The sequence below is a fragment of the Ochotona curzoniae genome, unplaced genomic scaffold, assembly GCF_017591425.1.
Source record: "Ochotona curzoniae isolate NIBS_2020 unplaced genomic scaffold, NIBS_Ocur_1.0 contig_1014, whole genome shotgun sequence".
NCBI classification, from domain to species: Eukaryota; Metazoa; Chordata; class Mammalia; order Lagomorpha; family Ochotonidae; genus Ochotona; species Ochotona curzoniae.
In genome coordinates, this window is record NW_024464920.1 from 17,469,272 (window position 1) to 17,491,837 (window position 22,566).

The 22,566-nt window shown below is 35.7% G+C and overlaps 1 protein-coding gene across 1 annotated transcript; it reads right to left on the reverse strand.

The window, feature by feature from the left end:
• Window positions 1–894: 894 nt before the first annotated feature.
• Window positions 895–21,746, reverse strand: ALX1 (ALX homeobox 1). Its single transcript, XM_040989733.1, has 4 exons — window positions 21,351–21,746; window positions 18,450–18,754; window positions 15,400–15,528; window positions 895–1,524 (listed from the first exon to the last, which is right to left on the reverse strand). Exons 1-4 carry the CDS (start codon window positions 21,574–21,576, stop codon window positions 1,204–1,206), a joined length of 981 nt encoding a protein of 326 aa, XP_040845667.1. The 5' UTR covers window positions 21,577–21,746; the 3' UTR covers window positions 895–1,203.
• Window positions 21,747–22,566: the final 820 nt, after the last annotated feature.

A 22,566-nucleotide genomic window follows, 5' to 3' on the forward strand; every position in this document is an offset into this window, starting at 1 on the left:
TAATTTACTTTGCCTTTATGAACTTAAGAGTCTCTCAAGGAGGTTGACATTTCACTCATCTGAAAAAGCCTGGAATGTGACAGGGGAAAAGGGAGGAGAAGTAAATCACAGGGGTTAGCAATTTTCCAGATGCAAAGTATTTTTCTTCTCTTCCACCAGAAATTTTGGAGAGCCTTTTGACATCTTAATTCTCTATGCAAAACCACAGTAGCAACAACTGTTTCAGGTATAATGTGTCAAGAAACAAACACAAATGCACGTGAGCATGCACACAGCCATGGGATAAATATAAACCCAATTCATCCTCTTTAACTGAAAATTGGTCTTGTAGTGCAATTATTAGATGTTTGTGTGTACAGTTTAAATGGCACTATGTTGGTTAAAAGTAACAGTACATTTTGTATTTTTTTTTCTTGTTTGTGACAACTGAGTGATTTCGTGCAGGCAGGCCTTTTAGCTAAAAAGACGGCATTTATGAAAAACTGTGCTCATGACGATAGTTTAAATCTTGCCGGAATATTTCAGTTATCACCTTTAGCCACATGGTTTCAGGAAACTTTATGCCCAAATATTTTATGCCAAAGCAAGTTATTTCAGAAGAGTTCTTTCTTCATGGAATGGAAATTCACTAAAACATTCAGAAGCTGGAAAAAAAATCTTTGAGACTTGAAGATAAATTCTCAGCATCAGGGGCTCAGGGGGTATGCCCATTGCTTCTTAGAGCCAGAGGAGGCCAAGTGGCAGTTAACTCCCTAAAACACCCTAGTTCAATATTTACTTGACAGCTTTGGTATCTTGACATTTTCCCCAGTGAATTTCCTTCTTTATCAGGTATTATTTTACAAGGGATTTTTGTTATACAGAACTACCATAAATCAATCTATAACAGAGGAATTTGTTTAATACATTTATTCTCTTAAGAAGTTGCATGATCGTATTTCATTGGCTTGTACAATAGGAAAAAATCTTACTACTGAAAGAGAGTTTGTGGAAATTGGTGCATGGTAAACCTATTTAGGCTTTCAGGGGTTCATTCTTAGATTTTAAAGTTAAATAATAACAACTATTCATTTAAGCTGGCCTCACTGGATAGCTTGACCTTTAGCAATTCCACACACAGCAGCTTATTGTGGTATCCTTTAAATATGAGAAGTAAGAATGTCTTATTTTACTATTAAAAGAAAAATAAAAGAGTACTGTATGTTACATGGCCCATGAAATATTGGCGGTGTGCTCCTTGGCTTTCATTCGAAGAACTGCGATACTGGAAGACCTTCTTTCAAACTCTGGCTTTGTTTCAAACGCATGTCCATTGGTAGCCCCGGTAAGAAGAGAGTCAGTAAAAAAGTTGTTGAGGGGCACGTGACTAAACTGATTCTGGTGGTTTGAAAACCCTGTGTAACTGGAATCTGTCCGAGGCGAATGAGAATAAGGTGTCATACAGGAGGAAGTGTCACGTGGCAACATGCATGAAGTAACCACAGAACCACCGCTTGCATTTCCTGCCCACAAGTTGTTCTGAATCTGGAACATATAAAACAACAATTATTACATTTACACATTCTCCCTTTTGTTTGCTTATTTTTGTTCAATCTTACTTATCAAATTTGGTTAACTATCGGTTATTTACCACCTGTTGGGTGGTCCATAATTGTATTCAAAGTACATAGAACAACAGCTGAGAAATAATTATCTGAGAAATTCATACAGTTTGTTATTCTGTGATAGATCACCAAAACCCACAGTCTTGACCACATAAAATAATCTGAAAGCATGTCAATCTCTCAAGCATTCTTTTGTAGTCAGGATTTTTAAATTAATCTGTAAGATTTGGTCATGATTCTTAGAATCATGTGCTTTAAAAAAGTAGTTGAAAATACAGTTTTAAGTTCAAAGATAGTTTTCATGTTTATACAACAAAATGACACAGTTGCATTTTTTTCAAGTTCTGAAGTTGGACTTGGTGTGGTAGTTGTTGGAAGTCATGGCTGGCATTAGGCTGATTTCTTTGTAAAGATTTTGACAAACATCATTGTGAAAAATGTTTGCCTTCTCATTAGGTTTCATGTCCTGTTTGAATAAATAGCACTGAGGAACTGAGAGATTAATGTACATATTTTAAACATTTTTCTATGATTTATGTATGATACTGTGAATTTGAAACAGACATGTGACATGTATAATAAATTTAGAATTACAAAAAATGAACCATTACTAAGTTATGGAAGTACAGCCAAAAAATATGCAAATACTGGCTAAAGTATCACACGTGCATAATTTAAATTCAATAGACCATCGTATGTAACACTGAAAACTTGTCATAAGGTTTAAAAAGTTACAAACTTAAAAATTTTAAATTATAAAATTTGTGCCTGAGAAATTCAGCTTTGTATTATTAAATATCTAGAGAAAAATAATGTAATATTAGCAAATTTTTATAGTCAGTAACATGCAAATAAAACATTATAATTTACATATCATGAACTTTAAATAAGGATGTCAATCATAATAGACAAGCCATTTAAATACACACAAAAAGTATTAATATGCATTCTTAGGACACAGAACAAACAGTTGGGGTAAGGTGCAATGGAAAAGGCCAATGTTAGTTGGTATATGAGTACAGAAGGAGGCAGACTCTGATCATGATATACATACAAATATTCTCATAGATTAACTGTTTAACGGAGAATAGCATGCCAGGAAGTGAAGATAACGTTGAGGTTGGCATTTCTACTCCCAAACAACAAGTGAACTTCCAATGAAACAGTTAAATATACCTTGACAATATGATATTAGGTTTTCTATCTTTGTCTATACCTACAATGCCCTGATTCACTTAAACAGCAGAATGTTAAACTTGTAACTGATACTAAAGGACTATACTGTAATAACATGGAGGTGGGGGTGAGAAATGGTGGGAAGAAAAATAAAGAGGAAGGAAGGGGAAGGAAAGGAGGGATTCCATATATTTACAGAAGAGCATCATGGAAAATAACACTAAAAAGTTTTTTTACAGAACTGGATGCTTTTTGTAGGGTTATTATAATACATTTAAATTGAAACACAATAGCGAGATATATAATCATATATATGATCATCATATATATGTTCATCATACTTGACTTTCTTATCCTTTTGAACTCTTGACACTAACAATACAATCATTGATTGCAGCACATATGCACACAAATTCTAACATAAAACTTTTTGGCTGCTATATAAATCCTTGGATATAGTCTTACAATATGATGCTTGCATCACTTCTCAATGGCAACTACATTGCATTTATACCAGTAAATACATGTATTACTTCTTGGTCTTTTCAATAAGATCTAGTGCAGAAAATATGCTAATAAATGTCCTAGATCTCAGTTAAAGAGAAGTTACTTTAGTGCTATGGAAAACACTGCTTAACCAGTTTCAAAATATTTGAGAACATCAAAATGTTTTCAACTCTAAGGTGCACTTATTTCTGTCTTTTTTTTTAAAACGGTCCCTTACTTACATATTTATGAAGTACTTTAAGTCTTTTACAGCATGTGAATGTACTTCTAGTTTGTGAAAAAACAATTAAAATGTATAAATCTTAAAATATATGCAGGATTTACATAGTATATTTTTAATAAATTCTTGAAGACCCCTCTTGTGTATGCATCAATGTGTGCACATAAAACTAGATATCTATATGCAGGTACATGTATCTAGACATATATATATATAATGGTTTGCATGTTTTATTAATTCTCAAATCATCATAGACTGATATTTTAATTTTGGCTCACTGCTATATGCACTCCATTTAGCAAAATAATAATGTTTTGTACCAGTGACTGCTGAGTTATGTATCTCAAACCAACAACAGGGCTGTAAATGTCATTACTCTGTCAAACTAGCCCTTCTAACCTAATCTGGGTGATTTTCCTCAAGCATTCAATCAAAACATTGTGCTACATTGCAAAAACCACAGTCACATGTCTGACAAAAGAGCTTTCAGAAATGAAAGTAAACTCGCTTGTTTATTTCTGAAAAAATGGAGGAGGGGACATAGTGATGGAAAATGATTACATATTTTTATCTGTTAAAGGATTTCTCAACTTAAGCAGAAGGTTGCTAAGTATTTGTAACTAAAACAATTCACTTGTATTCCAAATACAAATATATTTACCAGCTAGGTTAAAAAAAATGAAAATAAAAGAAAGAAAAAAAGTCTGAATGTGTATCAAAAAACTATTTTCACCCCAAAGACCTTAATATCAATCTAGCTATAAATTGGAAAAAAAAAACTTTAGATGTGTGACCAGGGCAAATTATTTAATTTTCATTAAAACTTAGACAAAATTAAGTATGTTAAATACCTTACTCCAGAAGATATAAAAAACAAATTACTATATTAATATTTTGCTTGGGCTAGAGATCTAATCTAAATACCTTGAAGACTCTTTTCCTATTCCTAAGAATAGGATATTACACACATTGATGTTGATACGCCCTATCTCTTCTTTCTCCCACCGTACCCACCAACGGCCTTTCACTTTTAACATTTGTTATATGTCTTCATTTCGATGGGGAGCCTACTTGGATTCCATACTGAATGTTCTTATGTAAATCTCAAACAGTATTTTCTCTGTGAACAGGAATTTTACTTCCTCAGGAGCACTCTTTCTGGATCTCTTAACATTTCATGATGATTGAGGTCATATCCATAGTAGTTAATGCTTGTCAACCCCATGAGTGAGGAGCAGTTTAATAACACTGCTAGTTGTTTCAATGTACTTAAAAATTGTGTTTTTACTATCCTGACTTCCATCGAGGTAAAACCACAGTATTGAAACCAAGAACCTCATCTAAGTTTATGCAAAGCAATGGTGGAAGTCAAATTTGAACTCAGGAAATGTTAAGAAATGCTGTAAGACATAATGAGTTTTATGAGATGAAATTGTTTACTGATTCATAATCACAGCTTTGTGGGGGATCAGAGGCTTTAGGTTCCTAAAACAAAACTTATTATTATTGAGCATGATTTAAAATCTCTTAAAATACTTAAATTCTGGCTGATTAATTTTGTCAGTGTAATAAAAAATTTATGGAATAATTGATGCTCATACATGTAAATATATTTCATAATTTGAGGTCTAGAATCACCATACTCTGAAACCTTTATACCAAAATTGTGGCAATCTCATTTCCTGTCCTTGTTGTCTATATTTACTTACCAGGTTTTTCTTTTTTTTTCTATTAAAACTTTCCCACTTAGAGTTGGCATCAAGGAGTTGCACATTAAGCCATCACCTGTACCGTTAGCACCCCAGAAAGGCCCCTGATAGAGACATTGGCTACTCCACTGCTGACCCAGCTCTCTGCTAAAGCACCTAGGAAAGCAACAGAGGATGGCCTGCTGTTTGGGTACCTGCACATACTCGGGACACCTTGGAAGAAGCTCTGATCTGACACAAACCGCACAATTGCAGCCATTTGGGCAGTGAACGAGCAGGTAGATATCTCTTTCTGTCTCTCCCTCTCTGTCATTCATATAAATAAAAAATACTATTTTGAAGGGACGTTACTGATCTTACGGTCCTTTTCAATTGAAACAACATTCATTTAACATTGAAGTGTTTTTAAGAGATTAAAAGCAGGAAGAATAAGCAAAGGTGTGAACATATATAAAATTTGGACCAACTCATTTTATAACTATAAAAATTCTATAACATTAGGATATATATATTTGAAATGAACTGAAGTATTATAAAACATCATGGATTATATACCAATCATTTAGCTTAGAGATGATATAAATAAGTTCTCTGTGATCAAAACTACAAAGATTTTAATTTACTGAATCTTATTTATATTTATAATATATAGTTTATTTTATTTCAGTAATTTTGACACATTTTAAAAATGGGTTTAAAAGAAACATTTCATGTTACCATGAAATCATACTACAATCCATGTCCTGAAGATACTCTTACTTAGAAGACACTGACCTTCTACATTTAATAGAAATACTGAATAATACCAAAATATATTAAGTGACAGTCTTCCTTTAATGTTTAAGTACTTCCAAAGCAATTAATTGTGCTACTTAACATTTTTTAACTAAAATAAACTTATTCAATTCCATTTCTCCTCTACAGACTACTCCCACCCCCTGCCACCAGAATTTGCAATGTTTACATACATACACACATACACATGTACATATTATGTACATTTTCACACTGCCTTCATAAAAGATGCTCACACATTTCTCCGTGAAACTTATAGGTTGCTCACAAAGACAAGGGATTTACAAAGTAGTGCTTGGGATGATGTAATTACAGCAAACCTCTTCTACATCAACATCTAAAAGCTGATTCTCGTTTTTCCTTGTTGCCAAAATGCTTACGTTTATTGTCTACTTAATATTTTATTCAACACTTACTATAAAAATGTATTTAGCACATTATCACTACATAATTTAATTTACCAGATTTTTATGTGGCCTTTTAAAGATTAAAACCACGAATTTCTACGATAAATATGATCCCTTAAAATGAAAACATCAGTCTCTACAAAAGCACTTCACTATTTAAAGAACCTATGCTTTGTTAGCGTTTTCCTTCCTTCAAAAATTTAGGGTAATCACTACACTCCTAAATCTGTGTTGTGAAAATATCTATTAAGAATCATATTGTAGTAGCATACTGATACTTTTAGCTGTTGGCTAACTTTAGATCCATTAACTTTTCAAGTTACTGTGGCCTAGCAGAGGTCCAGTACAGGGAGTTTACTAACAGTAACAAACATATACTAAGACTTTGTCTACTTGGACAAGAAATTAATTAAGTAATGAAGAGCTCAAGCTCATGCTTTAAGAATTACTTGAGATGAAAGTGAAGATGTATTGCCATTAGTATCTGCATATGAAGTCTAATTTTGACCAAAATAAACTTAAAATTCAAGAGTTCTTGGAATCACTGCACTTTCAAAATTCTGAGACTACAGTTTGAATATAATAAGAAAAAACTTAATTATTAGAAAGTATTTATCAGAAAAGGAACATATATTCAACACTGAGTACCACTTTGAATTTTTAATACAAGTCTTATGTAGAATTTCATTAATTATAACCTGAAAGAGGAATAGTGACTTTCACATTTAGAAAAACATTATTTGACGTAATAGTTATATGAGATTGTTAATCTAAAACAAGACCGATTACCTAAATAAATAAATAAATAAAATGTGTCTCTCTTGTTACTGCAGACATTCAAAGTACTAAGTCTTATAAAAAATGTTGATATTGGAAATCTTGGGAATATCATATGAATTTTCTTTATTCAAATAATTTTTGAAAAGTATTCCAAATTATAAATATAAAAACATTGAGATAACTTTTCTTTAATGTTTATTATCAAAATGCATAATAATTGCTATCGCTAAGAAAGATAAATTATAATCTTAACAAATATGCTTTAAAATGAAACTTTAAATCATCTCATGTAAATAGGTATTACTATAACAGTACCTAGCCTTCTATCCTCAAGCAAAAATTATCACATGGGCATTTTCCAATTATTACACTATCTTGTCTGTGTGTGAATATAAACATATAAATATTAGTTATCTCTCATTCTTTAGTGCTGGATTCATTGCAATTCCTTGCATTAGTAAGAAATACTGATAAAAGTTTGTACATTTTTCCCTGTGCATATAAAACCTATTATATCAAATAATTGGCACAGAATATTTATAATCTTACAACTTCTACTTGGGATAAAAATAATAGCTTTGGATTTATTCTTAAAACCCTTAGTAAAGTAATTGGTTTTATCATCTTCCATTTGTATAAACTTCAATATTAAAATTATACTTTTATGATTTTAAAATCAACTGTAAATTGGCACCAAATTTTATCTATTTAATACCCACAATTTAGAATAACAAAGAAAATCCACTGAAACATGAGGCGGCTTAATAAACATGTCATCCATAACAATGGATTGAAGTCCATGATAAGGTTCTCACCAGCAATATTATGTGAACTGAAGATTTCAAGCTGCAGTTGCATTTTTAGACTTGCCATTCACCCCTATTCTCCTAGGAAATGTTTTTCAGATGTGTAAGCTAACATTGACACTCTTAAGTAATTTATTTTTGCATGTTTCTTATTTATTTTGGTAATCTAGTCAATGCTGTGTTTTGCTTTCCTCCTCAAATATAAAATTCCTATATAAATTCAATTACAATCAGCACTTTTATTTAAGGAAAAACGCAAAAGAAACTAACTTACTGTGTACGGTCACTTAATCACATTAAATCAGAACATTACCCTTTATGAAAATAAATAATTATTCATGTACTTTAAAACATGAATGCCCTTCATTTCTTTCAGGTGGCATTATCTATTTTGTTACTTATTTACTACTTACGATGTATTTTGAATAAAATTTAAAAATTGTTAAATAGAAAATGAAATATTATAATAAAATTAAAATTAATATAAAATCGACTCATATATCTGCCCACACTTTCACTTAGTGAATACAAACTGTTTCATGCTGCACATGACTAATTTTTAGTATATTCCACATACATAGGAAATATCACTTATGCATCGACAAAAACTCCATCCGTTATACATTTAAATCATTGCAAAGCATATATTTTTGATCAATGTAGATCATTTTATATTTATCCCATGACTTTAAATACTTTAACTTCTAATCAGCAACAAAGTATATGTAATATCAACTGTTGACCTAATGACGATCCACAACAAAATAAGATTCACTCTGTCATTATATCTCATCAATTGTTTCATAAACAGAACATTAATTATAAAATATAACAGCTACAATTGTATTACTAACGTTTCACAAAGATTGTGGTTTTTTATTTATTTTAGTACTTGAGAAAATTACTTAAATAGCAGTGAAAATTTTGCTGTACATTCTCCGAAGGTAAAAATTGATTCAGACAACTTTAAGTTGTGAAACTACAGTGGTTCACAACAATGAGTTCCATATTCCCTGCTTGGTTTAACTGAATGAAAATTGAGATTAGCATAGACACTGCTGTAGAAGAATGAACAAACAGCGTCTTTGATACCATTTTTATCGGAACACCAGAATTTTGCTTTAAAAATTATGCACCTGCTGGGTGCAAAATGGTAGCATAGCAATCTAATCCTACCTGTGGAGCTATCATCCCATTTTGGGTGTCAGTTCATCTCATGGCTGCTCGAGTTATGTATGTACCAGCTCCCTGCTAACAGCATGGAAGGGCAGCAGAGGACAGCCCAAGTTCTTGGGTCCCTGAGTAAGTGTGGAAAACCTGGAGGAAGCTCCTGACTTCCATCTTCAAACCATTTCAGTTGTGATTGAAAGCAAATTAATTAAATTCGAATTGTTCTTCAGTTTTGATCTTTGATTTTAAATGATCATAATGATTACAAATTACTAAAACCTAAATCCCCCTTGATATGCTTAAATGGCAAATAGCATTAGTAAAAGAACACAAAAGAGTACACTTCATAGGTCTGTGTGGATACTTGCTAAACATAAAATCTTGCTCAAAATTTATGTAGGAGAAAGCTTCAACCTTTTTACTAAAACTCTTGGTGGTAATTTATTGTATTTTTCCAGTTTTTTGATTACTATTTTTCATGATATTATTCCCTCTCCACCCTCACCATTCTCCCTATTTTCCCCACACCATTACAATAGTACAGACTTTCAGCAACAACAGCAAGTCCAACATTTCGCTTTGTAAGTGTACCAAGGCATTTAGATATATACAATACTAGATACTCTAGAATCTTATTGTCAAGGTATACGTTGTCAAGAAAACATATTCTTTGTGAGAAAATAATTCTGGTGAATAAAACAATATACACTCTATCTTCCAAAGTTACCATATTCAGTTTCCTATTTAAAGAGTATAACTAAATTTGATCTCTCCCAGAATTCCTAAGTAAATTTACTGATAATTTGAATTACTTCTAATGCTACAATGTAAGAGATACTTACAGAATTCGTATTTTAGAACCAAATCATACTGAATAATGGGTATGTTAAAATTGCTCTTTATGAAAACTCATTATGTACAAGACAATGCTCCAAGTCCTTTGCATAAAGTATTTTGCTTAGCATTCAAATATCATGTAAACTTATCTCCAATTTATAAATGAGGAGAAAAGTTCCCAGAGATTGATCTGCTTGCCAAAGGTCTGAAAGCTATTAAGCAGCGGAGCCAGATTTGGAAGCCATGACTTCCTGAGTTTAAAGCCCAAAGTTAGTACTCTAATTCCCATCTCTGCTCATATCCCAAGATCATCTTCATAGATTATACACACAAGAGCTTTTCTACTCATACATCATTCTAATGCTCTAAACAACAGAGGGAAACGTCATTATCTAAATCATCAATAGCACCAACACCTGCAACAATGACACTGCCTGTGTACAAATAAAGAATTTTAAGATGAAGGAAGTCCAGGGATTTCTCTAAAGTTAACAAGTTACCAACTGATAAAGCTAATGCTTCTATAATCCAAATCAATCATAAGGACATGAAAATAGCAATTTTTTTGTTAAAAATCAAGGTTTGTTATTGTCCTTCAGAAAATAATTACTCCCAAACTGAAAATATTTTATTCAACCAAGTTAATTTTTTAAGAGTGCTTTGGTTTTGCTAAAATAGAAACACTAATGTTGTTAGCTCCTTGCTTTGTACACTAAAAATACAAAAGTTTCAAGTGTCTTTGCTGTTCTGGATGTAGTAGGCACCAAGAAGTATTTTGCAGACAGGAGGGCATTGCAGCACAGCAGCTTAAGGTATAGCTTTAGTTGCCCATATCTCTGATGGGAGTACAGGTTAGAATCCTAGCCACTCCACACTGCTGACACAGGTCCTGCTAATGCGCCTGAGAAGCGATGACTGCCAGCCACATGAGAGACCCAGACTGAATTCCTGGCACATGGATTCTACTTCAGCTGTTGTGGGCACTTGGAAAGTGAACTCGGGAATGAATATACATGTCTAACTCACTGTTTCTGTCTCTCACCTCTCTGTCACTCTGCTTTGCAAATATAATAGGCCTTTAAAAAAGAAGAAATTATCTGCAGAATTTACCACAAATATTTAGTTTGCAACCTATCTACAAAACAGGCAATTTTGTCCACATCAAGTAGGCCTATTTGGCATATAGATGTTGATAAAATGCAAATTTGGAAGATGAAAGAAATCTGCAAAACTTTCTAGTTTATTAGCGAAGGGAAGAGAGGAAAAGTTAATTGCTTAAGACCACAGAGTTGATTAGCAGCAGAGATTCAGAAACTAGCTATTTTAATGAAGATTAATTCTTTTGTTTTAAAACATACCACTGGAGAAATATTCAAGTAAGTATTTTTTTATTCACAGATATTCGGCATCTATGCAATCTGTATAATACTGATGTCTTACACAGGTGACTAAGCAGTGGGGTATATTTTTAAATATCTTACATTGTAAAAAAGGAGGCAGATCTTAACTGTTCAATACAGTATCTATGAAAGGGTGCCTGGACTCAGTAAAACAGGATTCAGAGACTTTCAGGAAAAAATATGACTTCAACAACAAAAAGGAAATTTAAGACAGAGGAAACAGATTACGTATAAAAAATGACACATTTTTTCTAATTGTCATACCACAAAAAATATGAAACAGTTTAATTTTGCTAAGTCATAGTGTTTCCAAAAGGCAACTGGCAATGTTTGCCAAAATAAAGGACTGAAGATTTATTTTTTATGTATGTATGTATGTATGTATGCATGCATTATTTAGAAAGGAATAAATGCAGAAACAAACAGGAGAGATCCTGCATTGGCTTGCTCATTTACCAAATGTCTGCAAAAGCATGGGCTGGATCAAGCTGATGGCAGGAATCTCGAATTCAATCCAGGTGTCCCACAGGGGAGGAAGGGACTTGTAGAGCCAGGTCATCATTTGCTGTCTCCCAAGCTCAGTATTAGAAGTTGAATCAGAAGAAGAGCTGGGACTTTCTCACATGTGATATGGGCATCTTAATTAGTGTAAAATGCCCTCACTAAGAACTTTCTTGTGTAATGTACTATTTTCATTAAATCAAGAAATAATACCTTAGAGTGTGTGATTATAGAGGTAACACCTTTCATCATCTCATTGCTTGCCTACCATGAGCAGGTAAACATCTTAAAAGAATCTGAGAAGTGTCTACGTTTTTAAGGTATTATATATCATTGTTACATTTTTAAAATGGACTCTTATTTGTTTCCCCAAAATGACAATGTTTTACGGTCAGACCTGAGCTAGTCATTCAGTGATGTATTAAGAAGATAATGTTTCTTTAAAAAGGCCCACAGATTTTGACCTCAGAAAACCTGGGCACAAATTAAACGTGGTAATGGTTTTGATGGAGGAAGTACAATGCCTGGATTTAAATAAGCTCCTAATTATTATTATTTTTACTGTCATGACTGTGGTTACTACAATGTAATGAAGACCAGTTGAAACAAAGTATTTAAGATGTCTTAGAAAGCACTAATTAAGGTTCATAAATAAACATCACATGGAATATATAGATACCTTTACGCTAGGCACAATGAGACACAGGAAGAGGGTGTTTCTGGAACATCTCTGTTTCTCATGTATTCTATACGTTTTTGCTTTCCTGCCAAATTGTTAATTCTGCATTTCTGTCCTGCCTCAAACATTTTCTAGTTTCCAACTTTTCTGTAATTAATAATTCCCTTCTATAATTAGTAACAGTGACCAAATGAAATGTCTTACTGCCTTGAGTTACTGGGCTTTATTTCAGTTTCTATTTCTTCCACTGTGCATTTCTATTTTAAAAAGTCTCGTAATAAAACATTATTTCCTTGAAGTTGAAGCTTAAGAGACACAATCTTGGCATATTTTTTTCAAACAAACTTAAAATATCTACTACATATTTTTAAGTTAACGCAGAATTTATCCCCTAGCCTTATCCAGTCTCTACAGTGAGGAGAATATATTAGATTTCAGAAATTTGGGCAACTAAACATTGAATGAGTTATCAACATAGAAAAATATCCTATAATGTGGGTATTAATTTTGGTCATTTTTCATGAATTTCACTGACGAATATAACTTCAATGTATAATCTCTGTATTCCCATATTTACATTATTTGATAGTATATCGAATGTTCACAATAACGGAGAAACCATAGTGAGGACTATGCACAATTCCCAGGATTTGTAGGAGGAATCTTTTCAATCAATTCCTTGATAAAGTGAGAAAACTACCAAACATACAGTTTGATGCAGCATTTCCATTTGTCCTTTCACTAATAAATTACTTCGTTCTGCAATGGATCATACATAAAGTTCCAAGGATTGATTACACAATAGCAGAATATTGTTAGGAAAAAGTGATGATAAGCCCATGTTTATTGAACCTCATACAGTACAGATTTCAATTGGTGACAGGCCCAATACTAAATGCTTTATGCTGCACTGCAGAAAAAAGGGGAATCAGAAATAAGGCAGCCAACAGCTAACATCAAAAAAGAAAAAAAGGAGAATAAAGATGGAGGTGAAAGAAAGAGAATGAGGACTGAAAGAACACGATGCAAAAAAGAAAAAGGCAAGTCATAAACAAGTGTTGTGTTTAAATGCTATCTTACTATTGCTAAAGTTCTCATAGTTCTTAGCTGAAAGTGTATGCTATGCCAATTATCCGTTAATGTTATTTCTCTGGTTCTGGGATATTTCCTGCTCCCCTGATGTGTTTACAGACGCCAGTAATGTAACTTGAGTCGTGGGTTCTTGTGATAGTAATGTATTCAAGGTTTGCTTATTGAAATATGTCTAGAATGAGGCAGCCTATTGTTCTCTTCCAATGGAGTAAGATCTTGCACTTGGAAAACAAACTGTGCTTGGTCAAACTGAAGCTTCACTGCTAAGCAAAGTGAGCAAATATCTCACCTCTTTGTGCCTTAGTTTCCATATCTGAGAAGCAGGAAAAAAATGAGTAATGCCTGCTTCATAAGGTGGTTTCCAGGATCAAATAAATTGACTTATGTGACCTGCTTAGAACACTGTAGAGATAAGGGGTACAATAGGCACCCTGTTGGCTCAGTTTGTAGGCTAGAAGGGAAGCATCCATTCAGTACTTTGTTTAGAATTCAACTAAGGCATTTGAAGATACTTCTTGAACAAAAGGTTCCCATACTGAACTGGCAAATCTGCTAGGCGAAGTCTTAGTGACAGCCCTGTAAAGAGCCACCTGCTTTCCTAACCCATCTGCAAAGTTTTGTTTCTAATGTTTAAAATAGAAGATAGAACAAGATGAATTCTAACACTCTTTTTAGCACACGATATTACCTTAGCAAATGTGTCAAATTTATCCACAGAAGTAAAGTTTCCAAAATCAGACTTTAATGGATCATACAGAGAACATTTAAAAAGCACATAAGAGGAGCAAATTCACACTCCTGAGGTAGGAATTTATGACTAAAGGAAATGGAAATCCTGCAGATCAGGGCTGAGCTGATCAAGTTACTGAACTATCACGGTATTCCCCAGAATATATATGTTCTGTGTATTTTCACACTGGCTCCCTATATTGTATGGCATTAAATAAGATCATAAAATCAAATTGGGCTTATTGCTTAAAGTATATACAGTTCTTTATAAAACCAGATATCATTCTAAATATCATTTAGTGTTAGAAAATAGTAATACAAAATATTTTAGAAATATATTCCATCTACATACATCACAAAAAATGAAAAAGAAAAAGCAACAGTCTTTAAAAGTAAAAATGAAAAGAAATGTTTAGCACTTTTTAAAAGAGAGCTCTCATTATATAAGAAGTCTTAACATGCATGATTAATTTTAAAAATTGAAAATTGTGTGTATAAGTCACAAAGAACAATGTTCAACGTAAAATGTGAAAAAAAAACAATATAAGAAAGATATTTTTACAAGGAAGTCAGGATTTAAAGAGGCCACATTTGACAGCAGATTTCAGCAGAGTTCATAAAACAGTAGCCATAGAGAGTGTATGCCAGGAAACTATTTAGTTTTAAATGTCAATAAAGGAATGTGTATGAATAATTAAAAAGTAGAGTAAAAAGACTTATTAAATAAACTATTTTCGCTGTTGCAAAGCATAATACAGCCCAAGAAATAAAAAGCATGAAATATTTTTCAGTGAATGATTGTGAAAGAAAACAATAAAATAAAGAGCTTAGTAAAACAAAAACTTAAACTAGAAAAATATCTTCTGGAGGCTAAATTTATACTCTAGAATGCAGTGTCAGACATAATACTGCCTATGCTAACTCTCTAAAGAATATAGAAACCATATCTACTCTTTCTTGATCGGCATTCTATGTAGTTTACCATACCTGTGGGTAGCTGTCAGTCCTTGGCAAAACTGATATGTCATAAGTGGCAGCAAAATGGCTTTTGGCTTGTTGTATTTGGCCATAACGTTCCCTTTTTCTCCACTTGGCCCTTCGATTTTGAAACCAAACCTATTTAAAAAAAAAAAAAAAAAAAGCAGAATTTTACTTAAGGAATCCTAGATAAAGCAAGGTGGATGCTCCAAGATTTCAAACCAGAAAGGTAAACCAAGTCACCAAAATTACTGACAAAAGCAGCTATTCATGTCAGGAAAGGGTCCACAAATTGTAGTTTCTTTTATACTTTGATATGGTAAGTCATGTGTCCATGAGACAACATCATTTAACATAAAAAAAGATCAGGGATGTTTCAGCAAATTTGATATATCTGAGCCTCTGTTTTTCTCATTTGTGGAAAACAAAGGCAAATTCAATTCATAAGACTCCCTATATTTCTACATGCTCCTCTAACAAAAAGTTGCAAGTCAGAAAGACATTTATAATTTTTAGTTTAGGGTTATGCTATAACATAAATGTGACAAATTGATAACCTTAGTTTATTAAAAATCATTGCTGAAGCATTTTACAAAGTGAAGATCCTTCTGAATTGCACATATACTTCAATAATAGCACACATCTGAACAGAAAGTTAACATCTATATCACATGGCAGCAGTGGAAATGGCATGATAAATTGGAAACAGACAAAAATCAGATTACATATTATCTTGAACACAGGACTAAAGGTAAAATAGAATTAACTCGGGTTGAATTATGGTTTTAAAACCTACATGCATTTATTACATAAATCATGACATTTACTCATCTTAATGGAAAATGCTCAGGTGTTTTCACAATAATTTCTCCAACTTAAAACACAGGTAGTACAAACACTAAAAGATTCAAGCAGAGAGAACCAAGTGTTGAGAGAAGCTGTGAATTATTATGGCCTCTACTGTGACACTAAGCCATCTTAAACAATTTCTCTAGTTATGTATTAAAAGAAATATTTTTTATAAGAACCATCTTCCTCAGAGAGCTAAGAACCCATTTAATCCACTCTTGTTTGTTTTAATAGTTAAATGTGTTCATGGGAGGTACAGAAAATTGTGTCCAACACGTACACCTTATTTTCACAAACTATAGAAAAGATCCCTGGGTGTAGTCTTTATACTTCATTTTCAAATGGGCATTATGTGAGCAGCTCTGGGAAATTTCCAGTCTACATAAAAGAATGCTCAAAATGCAAAATATGTAGGAAAGAAGCTGGAAATTCACTATAAAATGCAAGTTTTTAAATGCTTTTCATTAAAGCTTACTTAAGATTTCCAGTCTTTTTCATAGAATCCTGCTCTTATAAAACTTCACTTTTACAATTATGGCTATGATGTTATTATTTAAGTAGACCCTGCAAATTTAGGTCGGCACTTTGAAAAGTTGGCCGCAATTATAAGCAGGCACAGGATACTGTTTGGTATAGCTTTCCAGCACACAGATCATCAGTATGCATTATTCATTATGCCAAAGGCTTGAAATAGTAACAACAAAAGCAGGTATTCTTGCTGTCTCTATGGACAAGCACCAGGAAATATACTAAGGGAATTCAGTAATGAGGATCCGCTCCCCCACTCCACCAGCCTCCACTGACAAAGTGACCTTGACCATCTTCTTAGCATCACAGGAGAAAAGCAGGAAAGAGAACAGCTTGAGTAAATTTGATTAAGGTTAGTTCTCAATACATGTTCTCAGACAAAAACTGATCAGAGCTTGAGGGGAAAACACACATTGTGAAGATCTGATATGCAGTGTTTCCATGGTTATAAGTATTCAAATTTGAATGTATAGACACAAGACCAAAAAAAAATAATATAGATAGATAGATAGATAGATAGATAGATAGATAGATAGATAGATGCGGAACTGGTGTTCTTACTTGACAATTTAATATTGTTCATCAGCATCCACTTTCTATATATTTACTTCCTGAACTAAGATAAAAGAAGCATTTAGCTCTATACATTCAAGTAAAAATCTGCTGCTTGTTATCCCTGAGCCACCAGATGTTGTCTTTAATGATGTAAGGGCCTTGCAATGGCTTAATCTCAAGAAGGAATAATGTTACTCCACTCAGAATAAAATCACTCGCTATTGTATTCACTTCTTCCTGATGGTTTCTGAAAATATGTGTTAAAAATGCATGCAAAGAAAAAGTCATTTTCCTAAAGGACTCTTGTATTTTAAACTATTACTTATTGCCAGGGAACTAGTAAATGTAGTTTAAGAATATCACACACACTCAAAACAAAATACCCCTAGAGGTAGAACAATTATTCAATATAATTTTTCTATTTCAAATCACTAAAAATTAATTGTATTTAATAATCAATATGATAATGCATAATCTGAATAAAACTAATATGCATTTAATTATATATGGAAATCACCATAAGCACAATATTCTAATCAGTATTCCAATTGACTTTGAAAAAGCATATCATTTTTCTGTATATTAAAATTAATGTTGAATTATATATAGACAATTGCAGGAGCTATAAAACTCTAAAGGAGCTACAGTTATGTTAAAGAATATATTTTATGGTGTACATTACACTTGTGGGTTTCTGATATTCTTCCATATTTTACTATACCCCAATCCTAAATATAATTTATGGATTATTATTCAAATAACTTACAAATGCTTGATTTATACCTCGATGGCAAATACAACAAAAAAAGCAAAATTAAATCTATCGATAACTAGATGCATGGCGATGATCTGTTTTTCACTTTTAAAATCTAATATTAAGAATTAAAGTATCAATACCATATTCTGCTACTTTTAGTTACTGTGAACTTTATGCCCACTGCAGTAACTCAGGTATTCTTTTATTGTGTTTGTGTGTGAGTTAGCAAATCCTGAGCAAATAAAACAAAGGAAATTTGCTGTATCTGCGCACATCCTCACTTTGTTCCCCTGGGGCAAGATGTGATCATTCTGATCGTCACAGCATTTCTCTTCCCAGCCCACCCCGAAGGCTTCCATGGGACTCCTACCTGCACTCTGGCCTCAGTGAGCTCTGTCCTCAGAGCAAGCTGTTCCCTGACGTATACATCCGGGTAATGGGTTTTCTGGAAGACCTTCTCCAGCTCCTCTAGCTGCAAGCTGGTGAAGGTGGTTCGATGTCTCCGCTTCTTACTGCTGGATACGTTGCTGTCACATTTGTCCCCCAGTTCATCCAGTTCTCCCTTCTCTGGCATCCCCTTCCCAGGAGACATTCGGAGACTGTTACAGTTGTCCAGCGCTCTGTTCAGTTCCGTGTGGAGGGGCTGTCCTTCTACCTTAGTGATTCCGTAGTTTACTGTAGCCACAGGGAGAAAAGAACGGTTCTTAGGCATGAAACTCTTCTCAACGAAAGAATTAAGTGGAAGCTGTTTAGTGTACCAGGAAAGCAACCTGGTAATGATTTCTTTTGCTAGCATCAATCGCATCATCACAATAGGAGCAATTCATAGTGGGACAAATTTAAAAATCACTGTAAAATGTGTACATGGAACTCTTACAATCTGGCACAACACATAGCTGTATTTTACAGGGTTCACATATCGTTTATAGACAATTTATGTCCAGATTTGTGTCAAAATAAAAGATGTTCCAGGCTTAATTAAAAAAAAAAAAAAAGAAAAAGAGGGGAAGGATTTTTTTTTTTTTTTTTTTTTTTGCCAGTGGACCAGGATAAAGTCAAAGACCCATTGTAGAAGACAAAATTAAGCTACATGTATGGCTCAGAAAACACATTTCAATTTGAAGTAACACCTGTATGAGAAAGTTATTTTCCCTCCACGGAAAGTGAGTTGATTGAAGATTAAATATGTCGCTATTCCACAACATTGAGAATCTTTCAACTATATATCCATGTCTGTGTTCTACCTTTTTTTCAAAAAGCGATCAACTGAATTGAAAAAAAAAATTCGTATCTCTAGGAGTGCTTGCTGTATGGAAAAGATTTTCATAGACCTCGTTGCAAGTCTCTCTTAAATATTTCCTACTTCTTCTTAACTCGTGAAATACGTGTCAGGGAAGGAACCTTCATCTTTCTGCTAAAGGAGAGGAATTAAAACACGGAAACATGACAAAGGGTGGGCATCTGTTGAAGACTGTTTAAATTTCAGTAATTTCCTTCAGATTTGATTGCATGTTTGTGGTATGATATAAAACAAAACTGGAGCACCGAGTTCCACACACACAAATACAACAGATGCACACAATGAAACAGGACACTTTCTGTAAAAAGTCAGCTCAGCCGGAACAATCTTTTCCAATGAATAATCGTACTTTTTTTTTTCCGTTCTCGTCTATATTTAACTTACCCCCAACTCCAATTTTACCACTGCGTTCGTCGTGGCACAACTAGAGTCTACGACGATGCCTATATATTTTAACTTTCACTCAAAGGACGGACGTGAAGTAAAACTCGGGGCTCTTAAGGGCCAACACTGATGAACAATAAGGTTTTGTCTCCGCGGGCAGAGTTAAAGGGGGAACTGCGGTAATTAGGGCTGGGGGAGGGGAGGCAGCCGAGAGGCCAGGGGAGCGCAGGCAGAAGACCTTCCCGCAGCGCACGGACGGCTGCCCACCGTGCCCCGGGACAACTCATCCTACTGGCGTGATACTTGTTGCAGAATCTTAATAATGCCAGAATCGCCTACTTCCCTTCGCATCTTGGTTCAAAGCACTGCCCACTCAGCGATAGTTCGCAGAACCATTAAATCAAGACCTGTCAATTCAAATAATTTTATGAACGCAACCGAGAATTCCAAAAATAGACACAGAAACTCAAGACTTTAGTGTCTCCAAAACAAAAGCAAAAACAAAAAATCACGCCTAATTTCTAAATAAAGGAAACAAGTCATTTTCTCTATCTTCTGCGCTTTTATTTTTGGTTTAGTCTTACAAATCAAAAATAATCTGAAAGTTGGAGATCGTTAGTAAAATAAGAGACTTTTAAAAAAAATCTTCTGTAAAAGCTTTTTTAAAATGAGTTTCTACAAGCCAAGCTCTTGCCAAATTTTGAACCTCCATTAAATTAGGGGACGAGAGGCTTGTTGTAAATATTTCACACTTAATTCGTTTGTTATTGTAAAGCCACCCGCTCCTCACAGCTTAACTGAGTATATACAACGATAAGGGGAAAAGTCCTCTTGGAATTGTAAACGTGCTTCAGCTGTCGCGATCTGAAATAATAGGTTTGCACCGAGTTTCCAGAGAGAAAAGATAGATGGTTTGTTTTGATAACATTTTGACTTCGAGATACTTGGGTACTTAGAGCTGAGGATTCCACCCAAGCGCGCGCCTCAAGGCTTCTGGAGTGACTTTTAGCTCGGAGTCAGAAAAACAGACCTTGCAGAGCGCGGACCGGGCGATCCTTGGGGTGACGCTTTGCTCGCAGCTAGTTACAGAGATTGGGGGTTGAACAAAAACGCACAGCGCGGTGTACTGCACACACGCGCGCGCACACAATCACAAATTCTCACGGGCTAATTAACAGTCTATCAAGCCTGTATTCCGGGAGGGAACGGGACCCTGGCCTCAGAAAATTAACAAAATAAAAGCTTGGGTTTTTTTTTTTTTTTTTCGTTTTGCCAAACAAGGGAGCTTGACCCTTTCATCTTTGGTGACCGCTGCGACGTCTTTTAACAGGCGGCGACTCCAGCCGCTCCCGCGTCAGCAGCGGCGGAGGCTCGCGGGCGCGGCGCACGCTCCAGCTCAATTAGGCTCCTAGCACTGGGCGCCTAGATCCTGGATGCGGGGCTCCCGCTCCACGCGCCCAGCTGCACTCCCCGTCTCCGCCCGGTGCCTCCTCGCTCCCGCATCCCCCTCGTCCGTCCTGGCGTCCCTGACAGTCCCCTAGCGGTGCCGTACTTGGGCAGCCGGGGGCTGGGGCGCGCGCCACTCACCGCCGCCGTCCTGACAGGGCGAGGTCCTCTCGAGGCGCACGTGATGCTCGGCTCGGGGCAGCGGCCCGAAGGCCTGCACGCATTTGCCTGCCGATGCTTTGCTGTAAAAGGGCTCATTGTCCAGCGTCTCCATAACGTGCTCCAACGCGCCTCCCGCACCCATGTAGAAGTCACTGTTCTTACTCGGCGGGCTCTTCAGGGCAAACTTCTCGCTCAGAAACTCCATAATCCTGAAAAGCCCGTCGCGGAGCTCCGGGGGCGCGGAGCCTGAGCGGAGCAGGGCGTGGGGGAGGGCGGAAGGGGGTGTAAGGCGCGGGTGGGCGGGAGGAGGGAGGGCCCCGGAGGAGGGTAGGGAAGCGAGCGCTGCGGCGCCGGGAGCTGCCCCTCTCCCAACCCTCTAATGCGTCCCGGCTGGAAAGGGGGCACCCGAAGTTGCTTTTATATCTTGAAACTCAGCTGGGCTCCCCGGGCAACCTCCCAGTTCTAATGAATATGAAAATAGGCAGGGGACTAACTCCACCCCGGGTCTCCCCCTCTCCGCCCTCACCCCACCCCCACCCTCCCTACTCACCCAGGGCCGGGTGCGTCCCGGCCTAGGATAGACAGACAGCTGGGTTTCAGACAAATGCCAGGACGGATGAGGCCCGGCATCCAGACACACTGTAGCTGCGACGACAGGGGACTGGCATTTCGGAGGCGCTCGGTGTGATCGCGAAGCAAGTTAACCCTCCGCTCTCCGCGCTCTAAGCGCTCCCGGGCCACCCGCCAGGCCACCCCCCACCCCACCTAGTCCCCACCCCGCCCCCGCGCCGGCCACTCACTACCCGAGATTCAGAGGGAGCTTAAGAACTTGGAAGATCGCTCTAAAGGTCTGTATCTCATCCATCAGATATTTACGTGGAGGATTCACGCTAATCCGAAAACCGAGGAGCCCAGATACTTGGCGAGCCCTTAATTGGGAAAGGCCACTTCGGCTTCGGTGCTGTGGGAGCTGGGTGTCCCCGACCCCCTTGGCACCAAAGGGTCTCTGGTCCACATCAGAGAAAAGACGACTGCACATAGGGTTTTTGTGAAGAGGAGTAGGAGGAAGACTTTTAGCGTTTTTGAAATATATGTACTATTTTTGCTTTTTTAAAAAAGCCTTAACGTGGTTACTTTGCAAGTGCGGAGAGCGAGTGCGTTCTTGGATGCGGGCCCCGTCCCAGGCATCCGCAGG